A 24,703-nucleotide genomic window follows, 5' to 3' on the forward strand; every position below is an offset into this window, starting at 1 on the left:
TCCCTCTTCAGAAATGCCTGTCGAGAATTATTTAACATTGGGAAACGTGTATTTTTTTGTTTTGCTCCCAAAACAGCTTAAAGGAGTTTGCTCAAACTTATAAAAAAAAAATTCACCTTCATGAAGAGATAGGTACAAGTTGGAAACATGAGTTGTAGTTCAGTGAGTATGAATGATTATTATGATTGTGTAATTTCTGTATATTTGCATAGCACCACTTACGTATGTGGTTCTTAAAGACCACATTGCTCTGGCAATCACCTGTTGCGGGGTGGGGGAAGCAGCGAGTAAAGGTGGTTGGAAAATTTTAGTTGACTGTTTTCTGTTAGAAAATTGTTGGCAAAATCATATTGATTTCAACATAAGGTTTTATATTGTTATTGAAATTAGAAAAATGTCAAAAAAAGTTCCCATTTCAACACTTCTGGAATGAAAAATGTTGATTTTTGTTTAATGACTTTCAAAATTTAGTTGATTATATATTTAAAATAAAAATTAAAGTGTCAACATTGAAACTAAATGTTTCAGTTGAGCCCAAATGAATTTTAAAGAATTTAATTTAGTGAAAATTTTTAAAATGTTGCCTGTGTCGTGAATTGGGACAACTCTTTTTTGAGATCTCAAAATTTATTTTGTGGGATGGAAAATCTGTTTTCTGATCAACTGTAATAAGGAGACAGGATGTACTGCATGTTACAGGAAAGCCTGGCCAGCTATTAGATGGTTGCTATGGTAACTAATGGTACATGAAAACAAAAGAAATAATGTGGCAAATCCCAAGACAGTTCTTGTGCCCTCATTTCTTTGTCTACCACAAGGTAAAGACAAAGAAAGGAAAAGAGAGAAAGAAGGTAGTGTCATGCTGTCTGATGCGACTCATGACAGAGAGTGCCAGCTTCAGGGAAGAATATCAAAAAGCAGGACAGAAACCCCAGATTGATTGTATGTTCTGTACTTAGGTTTCACCAACTAAGTAACAAGCGTGAACTCTTAAAGCCCTATAACAGTCTTACCATGGTGTCACAGATAGTCCTCTGGGGCATTCCAGTCTATCTTGCAAGCTGGACTATGAAAGTTGGTCACTTTACGCCAAAGCCACAACAATATTCAGGTTACTCCCAGTCCCAAGGGGCCAGTCACTTACCCCAGGTCAGTCGTCTTTGTTTCGAGATCTGAGCACAACACCTGTAGCCAATCCACAATGGCCCATTTGAATTCTACAGTCCTTCCTGATGGACAGGAGATAACACCTCTTGGGGTAAACTAATATTTCTCACTGGGTAACACTTCTCCCCTGAGTGCAGGGAATTTACAAACAGTTTTATAGTTACAGAGCAAACATGTAAACATTACCTTAGTCCATGGGATCCTGATATTGTAAGTAGGATTAATACATGCAGTATCCTACAAGTGTTCCATAAACACTAAACGAACTGTTATAACTCTAAAAATCTATTTTGAGAACGTTAACACGCAGGTAAGCAAGACTGATTTCCAGCTATACATTTGTAAATGTTCAGTGAGGCCCAGGGACCTTGGCATGAGCAGGCACCTGGGCTGCCTACATCACAGGTGGATTCTGGGCACAAGATGTGAGGTAGAATCAAGATGAAAGTACAAGAAAGAGGTCATTTGTCTCCTAGGCATTGTTAGCCTATGGATAAAAGTAGATCAAGTAAGGCAGTGAACTATAACCATCGTAAGACAGGGGATTGGCAGGTTAGTCCGTGCCTGAGAATGCAGGATATATGTGGGAGTTGTGGCTCTGTGTTCCATGTTAGCCTAGGGTGTGGCCCACACCCAGAGCCTGAATGCCACAGCTCAGATATATTTTTGGCTCCTCAATCAGACTTAGGTACTCCTGCAGCCACACTGAGAAGCAGAAACTTTCACTTTTTGCTGCAGAGAACTCTTAGTAGTAGTTACATAGTTATGAAAGCTACGTATTGCGTGTCGAACAATGGAGATTTTCACATTAAAAGTTAATTAACATTAGCTAATCTACATTTGTACAGTGTATTAAGAGATCTAAAATGCCATATAAGTGCCAGGTACTATAAAGTATCAATGCCATTAAATGATGGCACATAATATGTTTGATCCATAAACTTGGGTTGCACATGCAGTACCTATGCCTGCATAGGTACTCTGGGGACAGAACATCCACAGCTATGGAAACCGTATCCCCAAGGTAAATATGTAAATCCAGGAGGATATGAGGTGATCACACCTGACACTCTCAATACATCTGCTGTTGGCAGTAGCTACCGGTGTGGTGCTCCACCCTTGTTCGATGATGGTAACAGTCGGCTGCATGCATGTTCCCTCTGTGTGCTGTCCCAGCTCTGCGCAGATAGCTAATATAGCAGACCCTGAGAGAACCCCCCAAAACCATAGACTCTAGTAAGGTACGAAGGAACCCAAGCCAGGTTTATTGTCAAACAAAGCACAGTAATAGTTCCCTATAGACTTTACAGGGCATACTATGAATTTGTGTTCCCTGGCAATGGACACAGCTCAGTCAGTGGTGGGACACTCCACTGCCCCCTAGGCTGAACAAAGATGTGTGCTCCGGGACCTACTTTTATACTGTTGCAGGACAGATTACTCATCATAGTTCAAACGAATCTATCCATCATGTTGTCCTTTTGACCCTGTCTTTAAGATGCACCTGCCTGTTCTTTGTTATGTCTATGGAGTGTCTTGCCGCCGTCTTGGCACAAGTTCCTCTCATTAGCACTTGTGTGTGTGTGTGTGCGCACGTGCCTCTAACAACCTTTTCTTGCCAACTTCTGTGAGTGGGACCTGCCTCTGGCTCACAGCCCAGCTTTGCTTATCACTGCCTGGAAGTACTTTGGTTCAGGCTTTACTTTGGCTCAGGCTTCAGGCCTCAGACTGGGCCTCTGATACAAGAATTTATGTTTCAGGGCCTCCTCTTACTACATCTGCTATTACTTAGTCATCCCAAAATGGGATATTGTTGATCTCTTGAATTTAAGTCAAGTCTGAGCTAATTTGGAAGAAAGTTAATCTCACTTTGCATCAAAGCGTTTTACAATTATGAAAACAAAATATTAAGAGGAGCACGATACAAGATTCCTTTTGGTCTGATCATATGTTATGGCACCGGTGAAAGTGTTAGGTATACATATTGTAGTTTTATATTTTCAGATCTAAACTTCCACAGGGATAGCTTCCATCAAATTCTACCCATAATGAAAACCTTCAGCATCAGAACAAGACCATCCCTCTCTCCCTCCATTTTATTGCTCTATATTGTTCATGTCTATAAGATCTGCTTCTGGGAAGTGCTGAATATGCTCAACTCCTATTAAACTGTGATAGAGCAGAAAATATTTAACTGAACTGTATATACACACACGTATATACTGGGCTAGATTCTCAGATGCTGTAAATCAGCGTAGCATCATTGACTTATATCTGTCTTTCTGACAATCTGTCATATCAAATATGGGATGTGGCGCATGGACTGTAGTTTGCCCACCTCTGTTCTAGAGAAACAAAATACAAAAGCTAAGTGGTCTGTAATGAGACTTGTACAACAGAGAAACCATCCCTCAGTGCTGACTAGCTCTGCAAGACCTCTAGGGCTTGTTAACAAGGTCTCAGGTGCTGATCACATGATTAAGTAGTGTTGAAATGAGATGGACATCAACAAAATTATATTAGACTACCTAATATCTTTTGTTCAACAGATCTATTAGTTCTGTTAATATATGCTTTTTGAGTCCTGTTGTAAATGCCTAATCTTCAAGAAAGCTATAGTTTAAATTCCAGGCCCCAAACAGCAAGGGTGGGGGTTGGATGGGTCAGGGGTTCTGAGGGGGCAGTCAGGGGGTGATTAGGGGGTGGGGGCCAGGCTGTTTGGAGAGGCACAGCCTTCCCTACCCGGCCCTACATATAGTTTCGGAACCCCGATGTGGCCCTCACGCCAAAAAGTTTGCCCTCCCCTGTGCTAGAGCCTTATTGTGACATTATCCTGGGTACAATCTGAATTGTTGAACAGCTGTGTCACCTCCATTCTCCAACTGGAGGGCCTTTTACACTGCTTTGCTATCAGGGCAACCACTCCTGGTCTGCTCACACACAGCCTCCAACATGTAAATTACTCCCAGTTATACTGTATGAGTGAGATAGCCAGCCACCCATGAATTACACTGCAGGGCAACACCAGCAAACACCAGTCCCAAGACTTTCCCCCAGAAGTGTGTGTTTTGTACTGCCCGGTCCTTTACTGGACAACACAAGCTCATGTAAATTCCATCATTTATTAAAGAAAATGCTCTGCACCAATCTTATCTCAAATGGAGTTTCCCAAACACATTGGTTTAAATAAAACAAGTTTATTAGCTACAGAAGGATAGATTTTAAGTGATTACAAGTAATGAGACCTAAAAGTCAGAATTGGTTAAAAAGAAATAAAAGGTAAAATGCAACTAATACCTAACTTAACAAGTTAAGTGAATTCAAAGCAAAAGTCTCTCTCTCACCACATGTTGCAGCAGTCTTACCAGCTGAATTCCTTTCAGACAGTTGAAAGCTGTTTCTTTGTTCCTCAGGTGTTGTGGCTGCCGTGGGTAGAGAAAAAGGGAGGAATAACTTGGGGGTATCTGTTCCCCATTCTTTTTACTTTTCCCCCTCTTCTTTGAGAATCATCTCCAGCTGGGGTTCAGGAGACAGAAAATGTGTGGGGATGGGAACCTCCAGCTGTTTCTTTGCCAAAACATAAATTTCTCACTCACATCCTCTTTCCTGCCAAAGAATGGCCACTTAATCAGGTGATAGTCCATTTGATTTTGTTGACACCAAGCTGAGACAGCTAACCTTTTGTCTCTGGGGAACTGGTTTGTGACTCTTCCTCCAGACTCAGAACATGTCTTTAGTAATATAATACAGTAGAATCCTATAACGTTACATACAATGTTGCCACACATTTTACCAGAACAATAATGATCAGCAAATTATGAGTTTTCAAGTGATACCTCACCAGGCATACTTTGGTCAAAATGTATCCTAGTCTTGAAAAAAGGGTGAATATAAGGATTCAGTCTGTCACACTTATGTACATACTATACTTGCAACTGCCCTGCAAATGTATATCCAGACAAGGTAGAACCTTTCCTTTCAGATTGTGAAAGTGTTTAACAGACTCAGAGCATTCTAGATATTAGCTGATGCTGACCCATTCTGATCCCATTTCACAAGTTGGACAATCCCTTCCTCCCCTCTTTCTACCCTTATTTTACATATTTAATAGAAAATCTGATCTCTTTTGTCATGTGTGTATGTGTAGGATAATGGAGAGTCTTCAAGTGCTAATATACCATGATGGATTTAAATTAACAGTATCAACTTAGGGAAAACACCTGGGCATCACTGTAGATAGCTCAATGAAAACCTCTGCCTCGATGTGCAGCAGTGGTCAAAAGAGCAAACAGAATGGTAGGACACATTAAACTAGGATGGAAAATAAAATTGAATATATTATGTTATTACACAAATCAGTGGTACATACCCCCCGGGAATACTTTATTCATTTCTATTCTGGCCACTCCATTTAAAAGAGGATAGAGTAGAGTTAGGGAGGATTCAGAGAATTATTAAAGGCATGGAAAAGCTCTCATATGAAGAGAAATTGAAAAGATTGGGGCCTGTTTACCTTAGAGATGAGATGTAACAAAAGCATATAAAATAAATAATGAGTGGGACAGAGAAGGTAGATCAGGAAATTTATGGATTCCAAGGCCAGAAGGGATCATTGTGATCAGTCTGACCTCCAGTATAATACAGGCCATAGAACTTCCCCAACTTGATTGAGCTCTTTGAGCCTATACTTTGATACATGTTTTCTAATCCTTTAGTCATTCTCATGGCTCTTCTCTGAACCCTCTCCAATTTACCAACATCCTTCTCCAATTGTTGACACCAGAACTGGCCACAGTAGTCTAGCAGTGGTCACAGTGCCAAATACAGAAATAAAATAACCTCTACTCCTACTCCAGATACCCATGTTTATGCATCCAAGAATTGCATTAGCTCTTTGACCACAGTGTTGCTTTGGAAACTCATTTTCACCTGATTAGTCACCACCCGCATCCCAAATCTATTTCAGAGTCCCTGCTTCCCAGGATAGGGTTTCCCAGCCTGTAAGTATGGCCTGTGCTCTTTCTTCCTAGATCTATACATTTACATTTAACCATACTAAAACACATACTGTTTGCTTGCACCCTGTCACAGGGTGCTCACTCACTGCAGGTGGCACTTCCTCCTGGCTGTTCTGGGGAGTAGCTTTCTTCCTAGTCTGATGCCTCTCCATTCAGTCTCTCAGTTACAGTCTTCCATCTTACTCTGTGGCCTCTCTCTCAGTCCAGGAGCTGCAGCTTCCTTTTTCTGGCCAGGTCACTATGTGGTTTCCCTCCAGGGTATAGATTCTCACTGAACCCACTGTCCAGGCAATACCATTCCATCAGTTGCTGATATGGGAACTCAGGCCAGCCCACTGCTCCAAGTTCCAGCTGAGGGACTCTACACCATTCAGCAAAGGTCTGCTCAGTCCCCAACCTTGCTACTCTCTCCTCCAACCTTCTTCTCACAGGCTTTCTTCTCCACCCTTCTCTCTTCTAGGTGCATCCTTCCCCAAGGTCCTACTCTTTCCCTGGGTTCCTTCCCTCTATAATGCACACAGAACAACTGCAGACATCTTTACAACCATTTCTGCAGCCAGCTTCTTGGTTTTATACTAGCCCAGCCCATACCTGCTCAGTTGAGCTCCATCTTCCAATCAGGGGTTGCTTCTCCATCCTAAGCCCTCATGTGTGTCCTATCACACTAATTTGCCCTTTCTCAGCTTCCTTAACCCTTTCAGAGCTGGTGTGGAGTGAACACCCCATCACGCACCCACTTACCAAGCAATCCAGATCACTCTTTATCAGTGACCTGTGCTCTTCATTATTTAGCACTCCCCCAATTTTTGTGTCATTTGCATACTTTATCAGTGATAATTTTATGTTTTCTTCCAGGTCATTGATACAAATAAATAGCGTAGGGCCAAATTCTATTCACTCTGTCTCATAACACAAGAGCAAGGGGCCATTCAATGAAATTGAAATGTGGCATGTTAAACCAATAAAAGAAAATACTTTTTCACTTGTTGCACAGTTACCCTGTGGGACGCTTTGCCACATGATGCTGTTGAAGTCAAGAATTGTAAGATTAAAAGGGAGACAGATATTTATATGGATAACAAAAATATCCAGCATTATAAATAAATATAATATTACAAGTAAAGATGAGTTTTGGAAGCAACATATACTCTCATGGTTCCGGGCACAAACCAACCTCTAGATTTGCAGGTTAGGAGAGAGAATGGATGGTCCGGTGGATGGAGCAATAGCCAAAAAGCTGGGTTCAATTCTTTGTTCCCCCACAAATATTCTCTGTGAACCTCTTTGCCTATTTTTCCAGTTGCGAAATGGGGCTAGTAGCACTTTCCTACCCCTTAGGGGTGTTGGGAAGATAAATCCATTACAGATTGTGAGGTGTTCAGATACAACTGTTTGGGCCACTATAAGTATCTAAGATAGAGAGTTAAGAGGAACTTTCCCCGGGGTCAGGTTATGCCATAAATTCCTACTTCCAGCTTTCTTATTCCTTCCTCTGTAGTACAGGATCCTGGCCCCCGCAAATGACAGGCCACTAGACCTGATGGACTACTGGTATGGAAATTATGTTCCTAAGCATTTTCTGTTTCTGGTGGGGGGAATTCCAATGACAGTCTTTGTCATTTAAAGTGTAACAGTTCTCTGAATCATAGGCTGATGGTACAGTTTTTTCTCTCTTTGAGGCATTTCTTCAAGGGCCACTCGTATTGTGTTCTCCTATCCTTTACCAAGCTTTTCCCGCATTGTGGCTGATGTTAGATATCAAAGCATTACAACAGCTGGGATAAAGGGTAAAGGGCACTGGCGTAGAATACTCATTAAAAGAGGAGTGAACAAAATGGAGCCCAAATATGGCCAGTGAATTATCAGCTGTTGTCTGTGGCTCTCCTTGTGGCACAGCCCTCAGAAACTACAAATGCCAGCATGCAATATCACATCTCAATCAAAATGGAACATTACATTTGCTCTGACCTGTAGTCTCTGCAACAAAGAGCTATAATGACTAGAGCTCCGAAGGTAATCAATGTCCTGTACCACAAATATTTTCAAGCGTTTGGAAATTTTTCCCATTATGCACTAGGACAAACCAGAAACCTTTTGAAGTTTTTGACCACCTCCCCCCAAAAAACAACCGCCCCCCCCCAAAACAGAGACAGAGAAAAATATCCAACCAGAATAGCCAACAGTCTGGGGGTGGTTAGCGCACTCACCTAGGATGTAGGCGGCCTGGGTTGAAGCCCCTGGTTTGGAGCCTGGACTTGAACTTGGCTCTCCCTCATGAGTGCTGTAACTGGCTGGTTGGTGTCTGTCTGTGATTCTGACCAGAAATTGCACCCTAGACCTCAGAGACCTCTCTCAATAAACCTTTCTTTGAACCAGGTATGTTCCTGCAAACAGCTTTGGTTTCGATGAATTGGCATTTTCCGGTTCATCCAAAAGTCCTAACCAGCTGTAATAATGAATATGGGGTGACCATAACCAGATTTAGGTCTCAACGTCCCAGCAAATTGTTAATGTAGCTTTTGGCTTAGCGAAGTTTGGACATAACTGTATGTAGAGCACCAAACAGTTGTAACAAGTGTAGTAAGAGGAAAGGGGGAATGCTGTATTTTTTGATTCTTCAGCCTGCCCAGAATGTGTATATGAATCACATGGCAAATCACAAGATCCAGTGTGGCATTATATTTTACCATGCTTGAATAATCAGGTCATTCTCATTTGTCACTGATCCAACCTTTCATACAAATACTAGCTTCCTTGTCTAATTCCAGTTCATGCAGGCCCTGCTACCATTTACAATTTGGCTTTCTCTTGAGTTAGGAAATATCAATGGGGAAGAAAGGGCAAGGGGGTGTTTACAGAGAGTAAAAAAGACAGAAACATTTTTAGCCCTCAGCCTGTCTTCCTTTTTAGGCTGTTTATGCGTGATCTCTGCTGGCAATATCTCCAAATTCTTTTCTTTCATTAGAACATCTGATTGTGGTAAATGTGGCTGCCAAGCACTTGATTAAAGATGGGCTTTAAACTGAGAAGAGTTTTCACAAACAATTACATATGTGTTGTGTGGACCCAAGATCTGAATCAGGGTAGGAGAATAAAATATTTCAGAGGTGGAACCTATCACGTGGAATTTGTCAATTCCTACTGACATATGCAGAACTGTTCACCTTTGAATTCAATATTCAATTTAATAATCTTTGCATACCTTTAGACTGTTAATTGGAAATTCCTTTAAAAGGCTTTAGAGGCTATCAGTTGGCACTTCGGATACTTAGACATTTTCCCAGTACCAGACCTTGAGTGGAGTAAATGTTGTAAAAAAGTTATTCATAAACATTTGTTCAAAATGATTAATAGCATTCTTTTCACTTCTGTTCATGTCCCTTTTGTGAATACTTCCTGCCAATATTCTAACAAACAAATTTACTGAGAGGAATATTCGCAGAAAACTAATCTTAAGCATATAGGGCCTGATTCAAAATATATTGAAGTCCTGTGTCCAGTTCTGGTGTCCCCAGTTCAAGAAGGATGTAAATAAATTGGAGAGAGTTCAGAGAAGAGCCACAAAAATGATACATGCAAGGTACACAATCTATTTAGCTAAACAACAGAAGGTTGAGGTGTGACTTGATTGCAGCCTATAAATACCAACACGGGGAACAAATTTTAAATAATGGTCTCCTCACACTAGCAGAGAAAGGTATAACATGTTCCAATGGCTGGAAGTTGAAGCTAGACAAATTCAGGCTGGAAATAAGGCATATATTTTTAATGGTGAGAGTAATTCACTATTGGAACAATTTATGAAGGGTTGTGGTGCATTCTCCATCACTGACAATTTTTAAATCAAGGATGGATATTTTTTCTAAAAGATCTGCTCTAGGAATGATTTTGGGGAAGTTCTCTGGTTTGTGTTATACCGAAGGACAAAGTAGATAATCACAATGGTCCCTTCTACTCTTGGAATCTATTAATCTATTCCTTTGGTTGAAATAAAGTATAGCATCAATATATATTTTCTAAATATGTAATGTAATATTAATATATAGTAATCGGGAGAGAGAGGTCTGAGGCACTTACATGCCATGGTGATAAGCAAAGCATAAAAACTTAGATAGATTTGATGGCACAGGATTCTAGGATCTCTTGCGTTCTAATCTGGGCTCTGACACTCACACCCTTGGCAGATCACTACAGGCCAGATTCTTTCAGCCTTGCTTGCAATGGATAGTGTCTTACTCTCTGAGTAGTGCTGTAAGGATAGCACAATCTACCCCTTAGTCTCCCCCTGCCTCAGTTTCTCCATATGAAAAATGGCGATAACAATACTTACCTGCCTTATTGGAGTGAGGACGCCATAAAAAATTAATGTTTGTACATTATGAAAAATTATATGTAAGAGCATAACATTATGTTCTAATATCTGATTTATCTTCTGTAACCAGTCCTTGCGGGAAGACTAAGTCAATGATCCAATGGTCTTTTTAACTCTAAATTTGTGACTCAGCTGTGGACAACAGTAATTTATTCCATCTTCAAAATGAAGTCTAGAGTTTAGAAGTAATAATCCCAACTATAAATATAAAATGATGGGGTCTAAATTAGCTGTTACCACTCAAGAAAGAGATCTTGGAGTCATTGTGGATAGTTCTCTGAAAACATTCATTCAATGTGCAGTGGCAATCAAAAAAGTGAACAGAACGTTGGGAATCATTAAGAAAGGAATAGATAATAAACAGAAAATATCATAATGCCGCTATATAAATCCATGGTATACCCATATCTTGAATGCTGCGTGTACATGTGGTCGCCCCATCTCCAAAAAGATGTATTGGAATTGGAAAAGGTATAGAAAAGGGCAACAAAAATTATTAGGGGTATGGAACAGCTTCCATCTGAGGAGAGATTAATAAGACTGGATTTTTCAGCTTGGAAAAGAGATGACTAAGGGGGGATAAGATGGAGGTCTATAAAATCATAACTGTTGTGGAGAAAGTAAATAAGGAAGTGTTATTTACGTCTTCTCATAGCACAAGAACTAGGGGCCCCCAAATGAAAGTAATAGGCAGCAGGTTTAAAACAAACAAAAGGAAGTATTTCTTCACACAGTGCACAGTCAACCTGTGGAACTCTTTGCCAGAGGATGTTGTGAAGGCCAAGACTGTAACAGGGTTCAAAAAAGAACTAGATAAATTCATGGAGGATAGGTCCATCAGTGGCTATTAGCCAGGATGGGCAGGGATGGTGTCCCTAGTCTCCGTTTTGCCACATACTGGGAGTGGGCGACAGGGGATGGATTACATGATGATTACCTATTCTGTTCATTCTCTCTGGGGCACCTGGCATTAGCCACTGTCGGAAGAAAGGATACTGGGCTAGATGGACTTTTGGTCTGACCCAGGATGGCCGTTCTTATGTTCTTAAGTACTCATGTGATACAGGACAAGAATTTTGCCTAAGAAATTATGGAAATGGAAGACCACTCTGCTCATATTTATCCAACAGGAAGCAAAAAGCAAATATGGTTTTTATCCATATTACAGCCAAAGAAAATGAAGACTAAACCTTATGCAAAATCTCTGCCAAATGAGGAATTTAGGAATGGTATTTCTTTCTTCCTGTCCTGTTATTGCTGGCCTTTCTGTGATACTCAATTAGCCAACACTAGATAATGTTCCCATCATAATTAATATTTTTCTTCTTTGCCAAGAGTTACAGAGCACATAGAGGAAGAAATTCAACAACAATAGAGGTGAGGTTGAATGTTAGCTTCTTTACTGCAGCAGAAAAGGAAGGAGCTACTGTTCACCTTCAGGCAACCTTAAGTTACTTAACAGTGTGGAAAATCTTTCTTCAGCCAGCCATCTCCCTTTCCAGGAAAATGGGATTCTGGACCCAGTGGATTCTGCAGGGCTGGCCTTAAGGCAGGTAAGCAGGGCAGTCGCCCAGGGTGCCAATTTATGGGGATGCCACTTTGCATTTCCTGAGTGCCACAGAGCACGTTTCAATATAGAACCACGAGCCATTCCTCTCACACTATGAACTTGGTGCAATGCTGGGAATTCAAGAGGACCTATGGAGTGGTTCCACTAACACTCCTCAGTACAATGCCTTTCCCTTTCAGCTGCCATCCAGAGTGATATATTCTTAACTCTGAAGCCTAACAATAACCATTGGAATGTCAACACTGTTAGCTACTTCACTATGGACCATTTTAGCAGAAACACCCAGAATGCAGGTGGAGCGTGGGCAGAGTACTGCCACTTCTTTTTCATTCTGTTCTTACCTGGGATGTTTCCACAAATGCATGTTATTTTAGGAGTTAGGCTTTGCAGCTCAGGCTAGGGGTGTGAAATGGTTGCAATGAACCCTAAACCATTTGAAATGCTTCAGGTTTCTTTACAAGCTCTAAGCCCTAACAGTACTCATTAACAGATGTCAATTTTTTAAATTTTACTTCAAAATCACGTACAATTCAATTTCGGTGGGGAAAACTTGGCAGTTTCACTTGAGTTTTCCTTTGAGATGTTGGGTGGGTTCAAAAAACAAAACTAGAGATGAGCCTGAGCTAGAGTCCTGGATTTGAACACTCTGCTCATTCCAAACTATGCAGAAGTTCAGCTCTCTAAATGTGGGTGCGATCTTTCCAGTTGGGTCCTGTGCAGTAATGGACTGAACCATTTTTTTTTTTTGTAAAACCAACTCGAGATTCCTATGAGTCTGTTTTGCGATTGTGAGTTGACATTTTTATTTAAGGATACACTGTCCTTGCTTGTCAGTGTAAGCATATCTTCCTAAGTGAACATATTTTCATGACAAAGGACAAGGCCAGCTATGAGTGCAACATACAGTTTAAGAAAATGCCTCTGAAATACATTTGCAGGCCCCAGTCTGTGGTTCTTGATACATGTCCCAACAGATGTTTTGAGAAAGGAAGGCCTCAATCCAGCACTGTGCTCTGCATGGGCAGACCCATATGCCTGAGTGGAATCCCAATGAAAGTCAGTGCAGAGCTCAGAGAGCCCAGGCATTTATCCACAGGCAGCTCAGTGCAGGATTCAGACCTAAAGGACTTACCGTTTTTAGCACATTCATATCATGGACTCATTTTAAAGTTGGTCACATCACAATCTGTTTAAAAAAAATAGAGATTTTTTCCCCTTCTCTTCTTGTTAACAGTCAAGCTGCTTGATCAACAGGAGCACAGACAGCTTCTTCTGTTCACATCCAGGTTATGAAACAGATGAGGCAAGATGTCAATACATGCAGGGAACACAGCAATTCACCTTCTGTTGTGACCCAGCCATGATCGGCTTGGCCCTGTCAGGCTCCATAGTGTATTACTGACATTTAGACTCTTTCTCTCTGACGGCTGCATGGTATTTCAAACTACTCTGGCCCCACTGTGGGTCAAAACATTCTGACTTGAATTAGAGTTCCCACACAACTGACTAAAGGTGGAAATACTGGGGAGAAGGGGAGAAAAAAATCAGTGTGTGTGCGTGTGTGTGTGTGTGCGTGCGCATGCTTTGGGGGAGGCAGCATGTTGGATTATTGAACTATTCTTTTCTCATATATCATGCAGCATCAATGTGCTGCTTCCAGCATTACATCTCCAGGGCTTACTAGAGTATTTCTCCTGTTTAAACAGGACAGTCTAGACAAAAAAAGATATGCTGACACTGAATGGCATCTCTTGGAAAAGAGTATCTGGCTTTTAACCGTTCTTAGGACCACTGTAACTTTCTCTAAACCATGAGACCATTGTTATGAAGTGCACAGGAGTTCAGGTCCGACCTGGGGTGCCATTTTGTAATGAGTCGTGGCTGCGTGCGCACGCACTGACACAAACACCAGTTGTAAGCAGGGATTTAACCCTGGGGCCTTCAGCACAAAAACCACAGGCTTCTACCACTTGACTTAAAAAAGAAAACAGCAACCTGTGGTTAGCCACTGGGAGGAGTCCTAATGTTGGTAGCCCATCGCTGACGCTGACAATGTTATTTTCACAATTCTCATCTCTGGCTACGCATATGACTCTGAAGTCCAAACCCTAATGCTCAGAGTTGGCCGTATTGAGGTCATGGAAAGTCAATATCTATGATATTTGACGATGCAGCCTGGAGATGATTTTGTCAACCCCACTCAAATCTGTTACATGCTGATCTTGTCAGAGATCGCCAGTGAGTACTGTTCTGAGCTATTCCATAGAATTTCAGGGTTGGAAGGGACCTCAGGAGGTCATCTAGTCCAACCCCCTGCTCAAAGCAGGACCAATCCCCAACTAAATCATGCCAGCCAGGGCTTTGTCAAGTTCTTTGAGATTAATACCAGTCCACTGGACACTGCTCTTCAGGCTGTCTTTAAAGTGCTTAGATGGATGATTCTTCTTTCTTTTCCCCTGACCCAGCCCCGCATACAAGATCTGTTTTGGGAGACAGCGGTCTTCCACTCTGATGACACGTCGTGTCCACTTAAGTTGTGCTCTCAATAGCATTTCCTCAGTGCTGGTTGTGTTCACCCTTTTTAAGGAAGGGGCTAAAAAAGGTGCCCTAAACATTGCCTGCCCCATAAAATCTGGTCAGACTACCCTGGCTGACAGATCATCCTACAGCGGATCAAAAAACAATAAACATTCTAGAAGCATGGAACGTCCGCATCCTTATGGATGGAGGCAATGCATAAAGGCCTGAGAGAAGAATAGCTCTTGTCTCCAGAGAACTCACCCACTACAATATTGATATTGCAGCACTGAATAAGACTAGACTGGCCAGAGCAAGGTTCCATCAGTGAGCTAGGAGGCAACTACTTCCTTTTGGAAAGGAAAACCAGAGGATGAACACAGGATCCATGGAGTTGGATTTGCAATTAAAACATCTTTCCTGAAACAACTTCCTAATCTCCCTGTTGGCCTGAATGAATGGCTCATGAACTTTGATTCCCCCTGAATCCTTTACAGCATGTCACTGTCATCAGTGCCTATGCGCCTACACTGACCAGCACAGAGGAAAGCAAGGAGCAGTTCTACTCCGACCTGGACTACATCCTCAGATCAACCCCTGCATATGACAACTCCTCCTGGGAGACTTCAGTGCTAGAGTTGGTAGAGACAGCAGTGACTGGAGAGGTGTGATATGACGACATGAAGTGGGAAAGATGAACAGCAACAGACTCCTCCTCTTGGGTAAATGTGCAGAACCGTCTGCTCATCACCAACACTGTCTTTAGGCAAAATGATCAATATAAAACTACATGGATGAACCCATGGGCCAAACAGTGGCACCTGATTGACTGTTATCACTCACCAATGAGACAACCATGATGTCAGAATTACCAGAGCCATGCATGACACAGAATGCTGGACAGGCTCAGACTGGTAAGAGCAGTGCTCAACCTGCATATAGCCCCTCACAGTGCAAGCACCCCAGCTCAACAGAACAGCCTCAAGGCTCAAACTAGGGCTGTCAAGCGATTAAAAAAATTAATCGTGATTAATCACACTGTTAATGATAGAATACCATTTATTTAAATATTTTTGGATATTTTCTACGTTTTCAAATATATTGATTTCAATTACAACACAGAATATGTGTACAGTGCTCACTTTATATTTATTTTTGATTACAAATATTTGCACTGTAAAAACAAAAGAAATAGTATTTTTCAATTCACCTAATACAAGTACTGTAGTGTAATCTCTTTATTATGAAATTTGAACTTACAAATGTAGAATTATGTACAAAATATAACTGCATTCAAAAATAAAACAATGTAAAACTTTAGAGCCTACAAGTCCACTCAGTCATAGTTCTTGTTCAGCCAATCGCTCAGACAAACAAGTTTGTTTACATTTGCAGGAGATAATGCTGCCCACTTCTTGTTTACAATGTCACCTGAAAATGAGAACAGGCGTTTGCACGACACTGTTGTAGCCGGCGTTGCAAGATATTTATATGCCAGATCTGCTAAAGATTCATATGTCCCTTGATGCTTCAACCACCATTCCAGCGGACATGCATCCATGCCGATGACGGGTTCTGCTCAATAATGATCCAAAGCAGTGTGGACCAATGTATGTTCATTTTCATCATCTGCGTGAGATGCCATCAGCAGAAGGTTGATTTTCTTTTTTGGTTGTTTGGGTTCTGTAGTTTCTGCATCACAGTGTTGCTCTTTTAAGACTTCTGAAAGCATGTTCCACGCCTCGTTCCTCTCAGATTTTGGAAGGCACTTCAGATTCTTAAACCTTGGGTTGAGTGCTGTAGCGAGCTTTAGAAATTTCATATTGGAATCTTCTTTGCATTTTGTCAAATCTGCAGTGAAAGTGTTCTTAAAACGAACAACATGTGCTGGGTCATCATCCAAGACTGCTATAACATAAAATATATGGCAGAATGCAGGTAAAACAGAACAGGAGACATATAATTCTCCCCCAAGGAGTTCAGTCACAAATTTAATTAATGCATTATTTTTTTAATGAGCATCATCAGCATGGAAGCATGTCCTCTGGAATGATGGCCAAGGTATGAAGAGGCATATGAATCTTTAGCATATCTGGCACTTAAATATCTTGTGACGCCAGCCTGTTCTCACTTTCAGGTGACACTGTAATTAAGAAGTAGGCAGCATTATCTCCAGTAAATGTATATAAACTTGTTTCTCTTAGCGATTGGCTGAACAAGAAGTAGGACTGAGTGGACTTGTAGGCTCTAAAGTTTTACATTGCTTTGTTTTTGAGTGCAGTTATGTAACAAAAAACTACATTTGTAAGTTGCATTTTCATTATAAAGAGATTGCACTACAGTACTTGTATGAGGTGAACTGAAAAATACTATTTCATTGTTTATCATTTTTACAGTGCAAATATTTGTAATAAAAAATAATATAAAGTGAGCACTGTACACTTTGTATTCAGTGTTGTAATTGAAATTGATATATTTGAAAATGTAGAAAAACATCCAAAATATTTGATAAATTTAAATTGGTATTCTATTGTTCAACAATGCAATTAATCGCGATTAATTTTTAAGTCACGATTAAATTTTTTGAGTTAATCGTGTGAGTTAACTGTGATTAATTGACAGCCCTAGCTCAAACACATCGACTATCATGTGCAGTTTCAGCAGTCTTGTGACGACAAGCTTTTTTCATGGCCACCAATCTCTGGCAACCCAACAGAAAAACGGAACTACAAAGATGTGATTATTGATAGTTAAATCAGTGCTGGGGCCAAAGAAAAGGGTATACCAGGATTGGTTCGATGAGAACAATGAGGACATTTCCAGACTCCTAAGTGACATGCAGAATGATCTCACTTCCATCTCAAAGAAAGATAGGTTTAAGTGCCTACAAAGCAAGACACAGTTTGAACTGAGGAGAATGCAGGATGAGTGGTGGGAGAGGAAAGCTGCAGAAGTTCAGCCTTACGTGGAGTCCTAATAGCATGTATTAAGCCACCATGTTACAGTTACACACTTGTCTTTTTACTCTCCAGCGCAAGCTGCAACGTACCTGCAATGTACCTATCCAAATCATTAGTTAACATATGGCCTGTCACCCTGGCAGATGCTGCCATTTGAATGTGATGGCTTCCCCAAGATCATGTTCTATTACCTCTGCAAACCATTCAGTCCTGTGGTACCTTACTGGAAGCGCAGGAGTTCCCACCCCTGCACACACACTGCATCTTGGCTGAAATTCCTTTACAGGCCACTGATTCAGGCCTGTGTAATTTTGCTATCATTTCAACTACATAAGAAAAACCTTTATTAGATTCTTCCCACCCTAACTCTTATGTGGGGTCAGACTACCCCATGAAGGTGTAGACACAAGTTAGGAATGGTGGGGAGACAGCACCTCCTGGCATAGGTTCTGGAACTATGAGTGCTGGGGTGCTGCCACACCCCCTGACTTGCAGTAGTAATAACAACCCAAATACAGGGTTTCTGCCATCAACAGCCCCTATAAAAATTGTTCCAGCACCACTGCCTCTGGGTGTCACTTAAGGGGAGAGCACAGCCTTACAGAGAAAAGCATGTACCCCCCGCACAGCAAGCCAGCTTTGCCTCCCATGACAGGCCCTGCCTTCTCCCAGCCCCATTTGGGGTGTCCCATGTCCCTGGGAGTGCTAACAGAGAGCAGGTCCTTAACAGAACAGACCACAGGAGCTGCAATTTTGTCCCTGTATGGGAGAAGATATGCTGGATTGGGGGTGAAGCTGCTTGCAGCCAGCCCCTACAACTTGCATCATCAACTGGGGGTGGGGTGAGGAGTTACACCATAGCCCATAGTGTGCTGGAGGGAAATACCAGTCACATTCCACCTTACAGGGCTAGCCACACTCCAGCAGTATTGCAGGGCTCCTCCCTCTGCAAGTGTTGGGATTTGTGTGTGAATGAAAGGTGTTTGGTCCATATCCTCCAAGGTATTTAAGTACCTAACTCCCATTGATGTCATTGGGAGTTAGGTACCTAAACACCTTTGATGACCTGAGACTATAGGTCATAAATTTCATACTGTCCAAATCATGAGTGCTATAGCATATCTGCTGGTAAAACAACAATGACACTAGAAGGATTAACATATGAAACCATACAGAGGCTGATAAACACTCAGCAAAAATGCATATTTTTTAGCATTCATGGGTGAGAATTTGAAATCGCCAACATCAACTACTGCTATAATGCACACAAAGCAGGAAAACTGGAATTTGGTATCCACAAAGGCACAGGTGAAAAAAATATATGACTGAAAATTTCAAAGGATACACTACAGGCAGTAAAATGGGATGTTTCCTTAGAAACAAAGAACTAGCCACACATTTACTACAAGTGTAGCAGCGCCTTGATAGTTGATTCTTCTGTTATCTTCCTGATTTTTATTCATACCCTTGACTTTGTTCATATGCTGGGTTCAATTTGTGTTACTCTAAGGAAGTTCCAGTACAATACTTTTCATAGTAACATCCTATCAAGGCACTGCAAGTATGAAATCTCATAGTCACATAGCTGCTGATTGTTCAATGCACATTAGGAATATGTTCTTGCTAATGTAAATGCTTTATAAATAGAAAAGGAAAAAAAGCAACCTCAGAAACAGAGTAACCATCCTTAAACTATAAGAGCAACAAGTTTTATATAGCATATGACATTAACAGTTGATGAAGAAAGTGCATTTCAAATGATGCAAAACAGTAAATTAAGATCTAATATTTTTACGGATGGCAACGGTATCAACAGGCTTAAGAACAAGATGTGTTGGGGAAAAAATCTTGAGTGCAGTACAAATAGAAAATCCTACAGTATGTCATATACATATGGACCATTGGCAAGGAACCACACAGAAAACATACATCCACTGGGAATCGAGTGGTGGTGGAAAGGACAGATGCAAAAAAGGTTTTCAGGTTTAGCAGATAAAAGTAAATGTCTTCTGCCTTTCATTTTAAAGAAGACGTACACAATCAAAGAGAATATTACAGATTACTCCAAGAAAGAATAATGATAGTATACTAGATAGAATTGTATATTGCAGGCCTCAATGCCAAAGAAATTCTTTTCATAGCAACACCGCGAAAATTGCATACTTTTTGCATGCTAGGGAACTTATATTTGGTCCATAACTTAAAATTTGGATGTAGCTAGCCAGCCTGCTGGAATGCTGTGAAACTTTGCAAAAATAATATTGAGGCCATTTCGATACAAGATCCCTATTTACAGTTTCAGCAGAAACATATTCTTAAATAGACAACTGTGTACATACCGAGCAGAATTAAAGGGCAGTAGAAAGTAACTGGTGTTCAAAAGAACATTGAAAAATTAGATTACACAGTTTGGCAATTTATTCTGATAATGGCCAATTCACCCCCTACTGTATGTGTAAAGGTCAACACAATAATTCTATGGCTCACAGAGAACAAGCAAAGTATTGGTTTCATTCCTTTAGCATCATTTAAAATGTACTCTTTATAGGAAGATGATAACTAAGACTATTGAGCAAAAATAAAACATTAAGTAGAACTAGATGGTGAATGATGAGCGAGAGGTAAAAGGATATATGAGCATTTCTTGGAGATTTACCTTTTTATTCCTTCTCCCCCTGCCCAAGGGCTCTGTATCAGGCCAACCAGTCCTTTCAGCCAAGGGAAGTTGGCTGGGGTGGTGCCTCTCTCTCATTTCTAAGGCCTGGTCTATACATAGGTTTTACACTGATTTAACTAAATTGGCTTACAAACTGATTTTGTTAAGTTCATACAACTTTTATGTGTAGACAAGGCCACAATCCCTTTGTGATTGTGTGCAACACAAATAACTGAGCATCAAAGAGGGGAGGCAACTGATTCATAGTGACATTCACATATTTTCAATACCTGGTAAGTGTTTGGGTTGGCAGCTAACTCCACTGTGCCTGAGGAGTTTCTATTTAATTGTTTCCAGTTAGGCTTTTAGAACTCTGCAGACTCTCCACTGGATTTACTTCGGGGCCAAAGTAAAATATAATCATGTTCCTAGTCGAAGCAGTATGGAGAATCTCACAGTGGTTCAGAGAGTGAATAAAGAGTGTACAGCTACACAAAGACTTTAACCAACACATGGAGACATAACATTCAACCTGTCATTTTGACAATAGGCTCACAAAACAAAAGCAGTGGAACCCTTCATTTGGTGAGATCAGGGGTGGGAGAAAAGTTATGTCCCACTCTGAAGATTTATGATTTCTTTGTTCTGGAGGCTCTGTCCCTTCAGAAGCTCCAGCATGGCAGCTCTTCTCAATCTGAGCTAACACTGGGGAAACTGGAAAGACAGCTAGTACCCCTTCCTCCTACAGCAAGTAAGAGCATGTGTCAGATCACTAAGGCTACTTAAGACAGCTGCTAAGCTGTGGTTATCACAATGCTGGGAACTGGCTCTGCCATGCTTACTCCTGCAAAGACAACTTCATTTTTAAACAGACGTATATTAATATTTCTAAAATCAATATGTCCAGCTAGTCTTCTCGGGTATTTATAGTGCACAAATTACTGAGATCTCTAGATGTCAAAACCAAGGTATATGCACGAGAGGGACTCAGAAGATCTTGACAAAATGGACTTGTCCTTGACCTATTAGTTTACCTCCATAACTTTCTGTTAATTAAAGTTACATACACCAGGGAATACCACAGGTTTTTGTTCCTTTCTATGGTTTCAGAGTAGTAACTAATTATGCGACCCCCGAGCGTTTATGTGACCCCCGAGAGAGGATGAAGGGATGCTCAAATAAATTTGTTAGTCTCTAAGGTGCCACAAGTCCTCCTTTTCTTTTTTGTTCCTTTCTATGTTATTCAGTAAGTTGATGATCAAAAGTAGGCAGTAAATATCAGTAAACTGAAGAAATATCTTAACTGGTTGTTCATCCCTGCTACGCATCTGGCAACTTTATGGTGGGTACAAATTTCTGGAATGGAGAACACTGTTGTTACAAAAAGTGAACAAAAATGCTGAATAGTGTCAATATTTCATTCAAAAGGTGGGAAGGGAATAAGCCAGCCTACACACACAGCATTCTAATGGCCAATAATATACAGACAGATGAGGGCAAAAACATACTTCTAATGCCATCAGTCTAGGATTCCTGGCACCACAATGATCATATCTCCTTCAGCTCGAGGCAATATATATGTACTTTATGTAGGCTGTTGCCAGAATGCAAGTAAACTTCATAACTGACTGCCACTTATACCATTCACAGGAGTAGTAAGTTAGCTGTTGGCTTACACGCTATGAAGTCCAGTATCAAAGTAAGAAAGCCTAACTACAGCATTTGGTAATCCTAGCATTCCTTATTCTCCTGCTTTCACTGAAAGTAAACAGGTTAAATTTCTCTGATGTAGCTATTCTTTTAAATACAGTGTTTAAAGAAAACAAATTTGAAAGAATTACCATGCTTACCATCCTTTTCTTTCCTCCATAAACTGTATATTTACAATATAGCTGAAACTATAGGAGTTAATTCCCTATAGTAGGTTATATTAAATGGCACGTATAAAGCATTTTAAGGCAGCAGAATGTTTTAGGAATATCTCAGGTGATGAAAAAGGCTAATATAGTACTAATCATACAGTATTTTAATTCAGAAAAAATATGCCCAGCTATATTGACCCTAGCATCGTAAGGGTTGAAAAACCAGACAAGTATGCCATCAAGCATGTCCGAGGAATCCACTGAGCTTGTCTGCTTCTGATACATATTGTGCAAGCCCTTGTCGCTGCAACTATAGTCAAAAAAGTGTATTCACTATACCTGTGAACCTATATAAAAGATGTACAAAATATAAATGTCATCAGGACTTTATATTTTCAAAAATTTTAAATAAACACAAAGTATATATAGGCATATATGTTGTAATTTCAGTGTCAATACTAGCACAGAGTTTGTCTCTTCTAAATACAGACCTGTATACTTCCTATTCCAACACATGCACCTACAAACACATGATCATGCATACAGCTTTACTTTCTGCTGTTTGCAGAAAAGTCAGAATATACAGAACTATACATTGTATCAACTCAAAATAGACTGGCAAACCAAGGAGGATGTCATTCAAAAGTAATTATTTGTGAGCCATTTAAGAAAGAAAGAAAGAAAGAAAGAAAGAAAGAAAGAAAGAAAGAAAGAAAGAAAGAAAGAAAGAAAGAAAGAAAGAAAGAAAGAAAACGAGGGGTATATTTATTTCATCAATAAAAACACTGAAGACTGCAATGATGATCTGAGATTGAAAATGCTTTGCCCAGTAAGTCAAGTGACAGCATTACTTTTGGACGATATACACAGTGTAGAACTGGGTGCTATCACAATCAGAGAACACACAGTTATAAAGAGGCGCAGAGCTTTCACATTTCACAACAGCATCAAATTCATCCTTGAGTTCAGACTACTGTCGTCTCTGACTGAAGTGAGAGAGAATAACTATGTGCAGTCATTCTCACAGCAGGTGGTGCTGAAGGTGATCTGGATGCCCACCTGGAAGGTAAGCGTCGATTTGCTGGCCGCGCTGGCCGGGAGAAGCCTTTCCCAGTTGAACATTTAGCTGGCACAGATATCTAGAACACAAATGAAACTACTTGCCTTAACAAGTTATAACACAGTCGTTCATGGAATGTAAAAGGAATGAAGTGGCATACCTCAGAACAGGTGGTCTTGGGCTATTAAAAGGACCTGAGGATGTATTTACATAGCAATGTATAGAATGCAAAGGAACAGACACTTCTATATATAGGAATTCTTAATTCCGTTGCAGCATGAGATATGTGGACATGGATGCTAGATACAAGGGAAGATATAAGATTTTAACCCATATGCAAACCATAAATTAATTGATCTTGCAGGCACCTTTTCATTTTTGGAACTTATGTGGATGAACTTTTATGCTGGTTCATAAACATAACTCAGTATACAACAATACACTGAAACAGGATTCCATGTACCTTTCAGGTATCTTTTGATGGATCCTGTTGTAACTGTCAAGGCTCATTATAAAGGATTGTGTGTCCATTACTGTTACGTGAAGATGTTTGTACTTCATAAATTGTTAATAATGATAATTTATGACTATAGTATCATAGCTGCATGCAGAGCTTCACAAACGCATGAAAGACAACAGTCCAGACTCTGTTCTTTGTTTCAGTGGTACAAATACAGAGTAATTACCATAGGTGTGATTCTTCAGTGCATTGTGCCATGTGTGATTCTTTATACCTTTGCCAAGTGAGTGCAGGTGGGTTTAAAATGCTGCCATTCTGATTTAGTTAGTATTTTACACTCACTTTACATAGGCATAAAGGACTATACAAGGAGCAAGACAGCGGAGAGTCAGGCCCATTGGCTTTAGTAGAGTTACTCTGGATTTATGCCAGTAAAAATAAAATCAAACTCTGGCTCATTGTTCTTACTCCAAATATTCACTAAGGAAATTTCCTATCACATTTGCACAGAGCAAAAAAATCAGAAGCTTCTCCTTTTTTCTTTTTTTTTGCTGTGGTAGAACAAAGTTGTTTCTACTGAAAACTATAGGGATGCAGGGGGTGTTGTAGCACCCCCAGGTTTTACGCAGGTTTCCAGCTGCCTTCCCCACTCCGGGGTCCCGGCCCAGCACCCAGGGCTCCACTGCCACCATCCCCGGGGTCCAGGCTGCCAGCCCCGTGCATGGGGCTCTGCTCCCAGTCCCACTCCCACTCCCACCCCCAGCTGTGGCCCCAGCCTCAGCCCCTTTACACAGGTCCCGCCCTCCCAGAGACACAGGCCTGCTCCCAGCCCCAGCTCTGGGGGCGGGGGGGCATGGACAGAGGTAAGGGGGCTGGCTTTCAGCACCCCCACTATTAAAAGTATTCCAACACCACTGCTGCACACTGGTGAAGCTGACCCAAAAAACCCCAAACCAACAAAAACATCCTTATGTTAGGCTCAGACCTTGGTCAGAAGAAAATCGATAGAATCAAATTCTCAGCTGTTAAAATCAGTGTGGCTCCACTGAAGTCAATGGAAT

The 24,703-nt window shown here is 40.8% G+C and overlaps 1 protein-coding gene across 4 annotated transcripts in view; it reads right to left on the reverse strand.

Moving 5' to 3' along the window:
* Positions 1 to 21,664: 21,664 nt before the first annotated feature.
* Positions 21,665 to 24,703, reverse strand: part of SOGA3 (SOGA family member 3) — a 67,557-nt gene continuing 64,518 nt past the window's right edge. For all 4 annotated transcript variants that reach the window (XM_037894752.2, XM_037894750.2, XM_037894754.2 and 1 more), the window contains one exon: positions 21,665 to 23,261. In XM_037894752.2, the coding sequence (XP_037750680.1) occupies positions 23,088 to 23,261 (174 nt within the window). In that variant the 3' untranslated portion in view covers positions 21,665 to 23,087. The remainder of the gene's footprint in view (positions 23,262 to 24,703) is intronic.

The sequence above is a fragment of the Chelonia mydas genome, chromosome 3, assembly GCF_015237465.2.
Source record: "Chelonia mydas isolate rCheMyd1 chromosome 3, rCheMyd1.pri.v2, whole genome shotgun sequence".
Classification (NCBI taxonomy): domain Eukaryota; kingdom Metazoa; phylum Chordata; order Testudines; family Cheloniidae; genus Chelonia; species Chelonia mydas.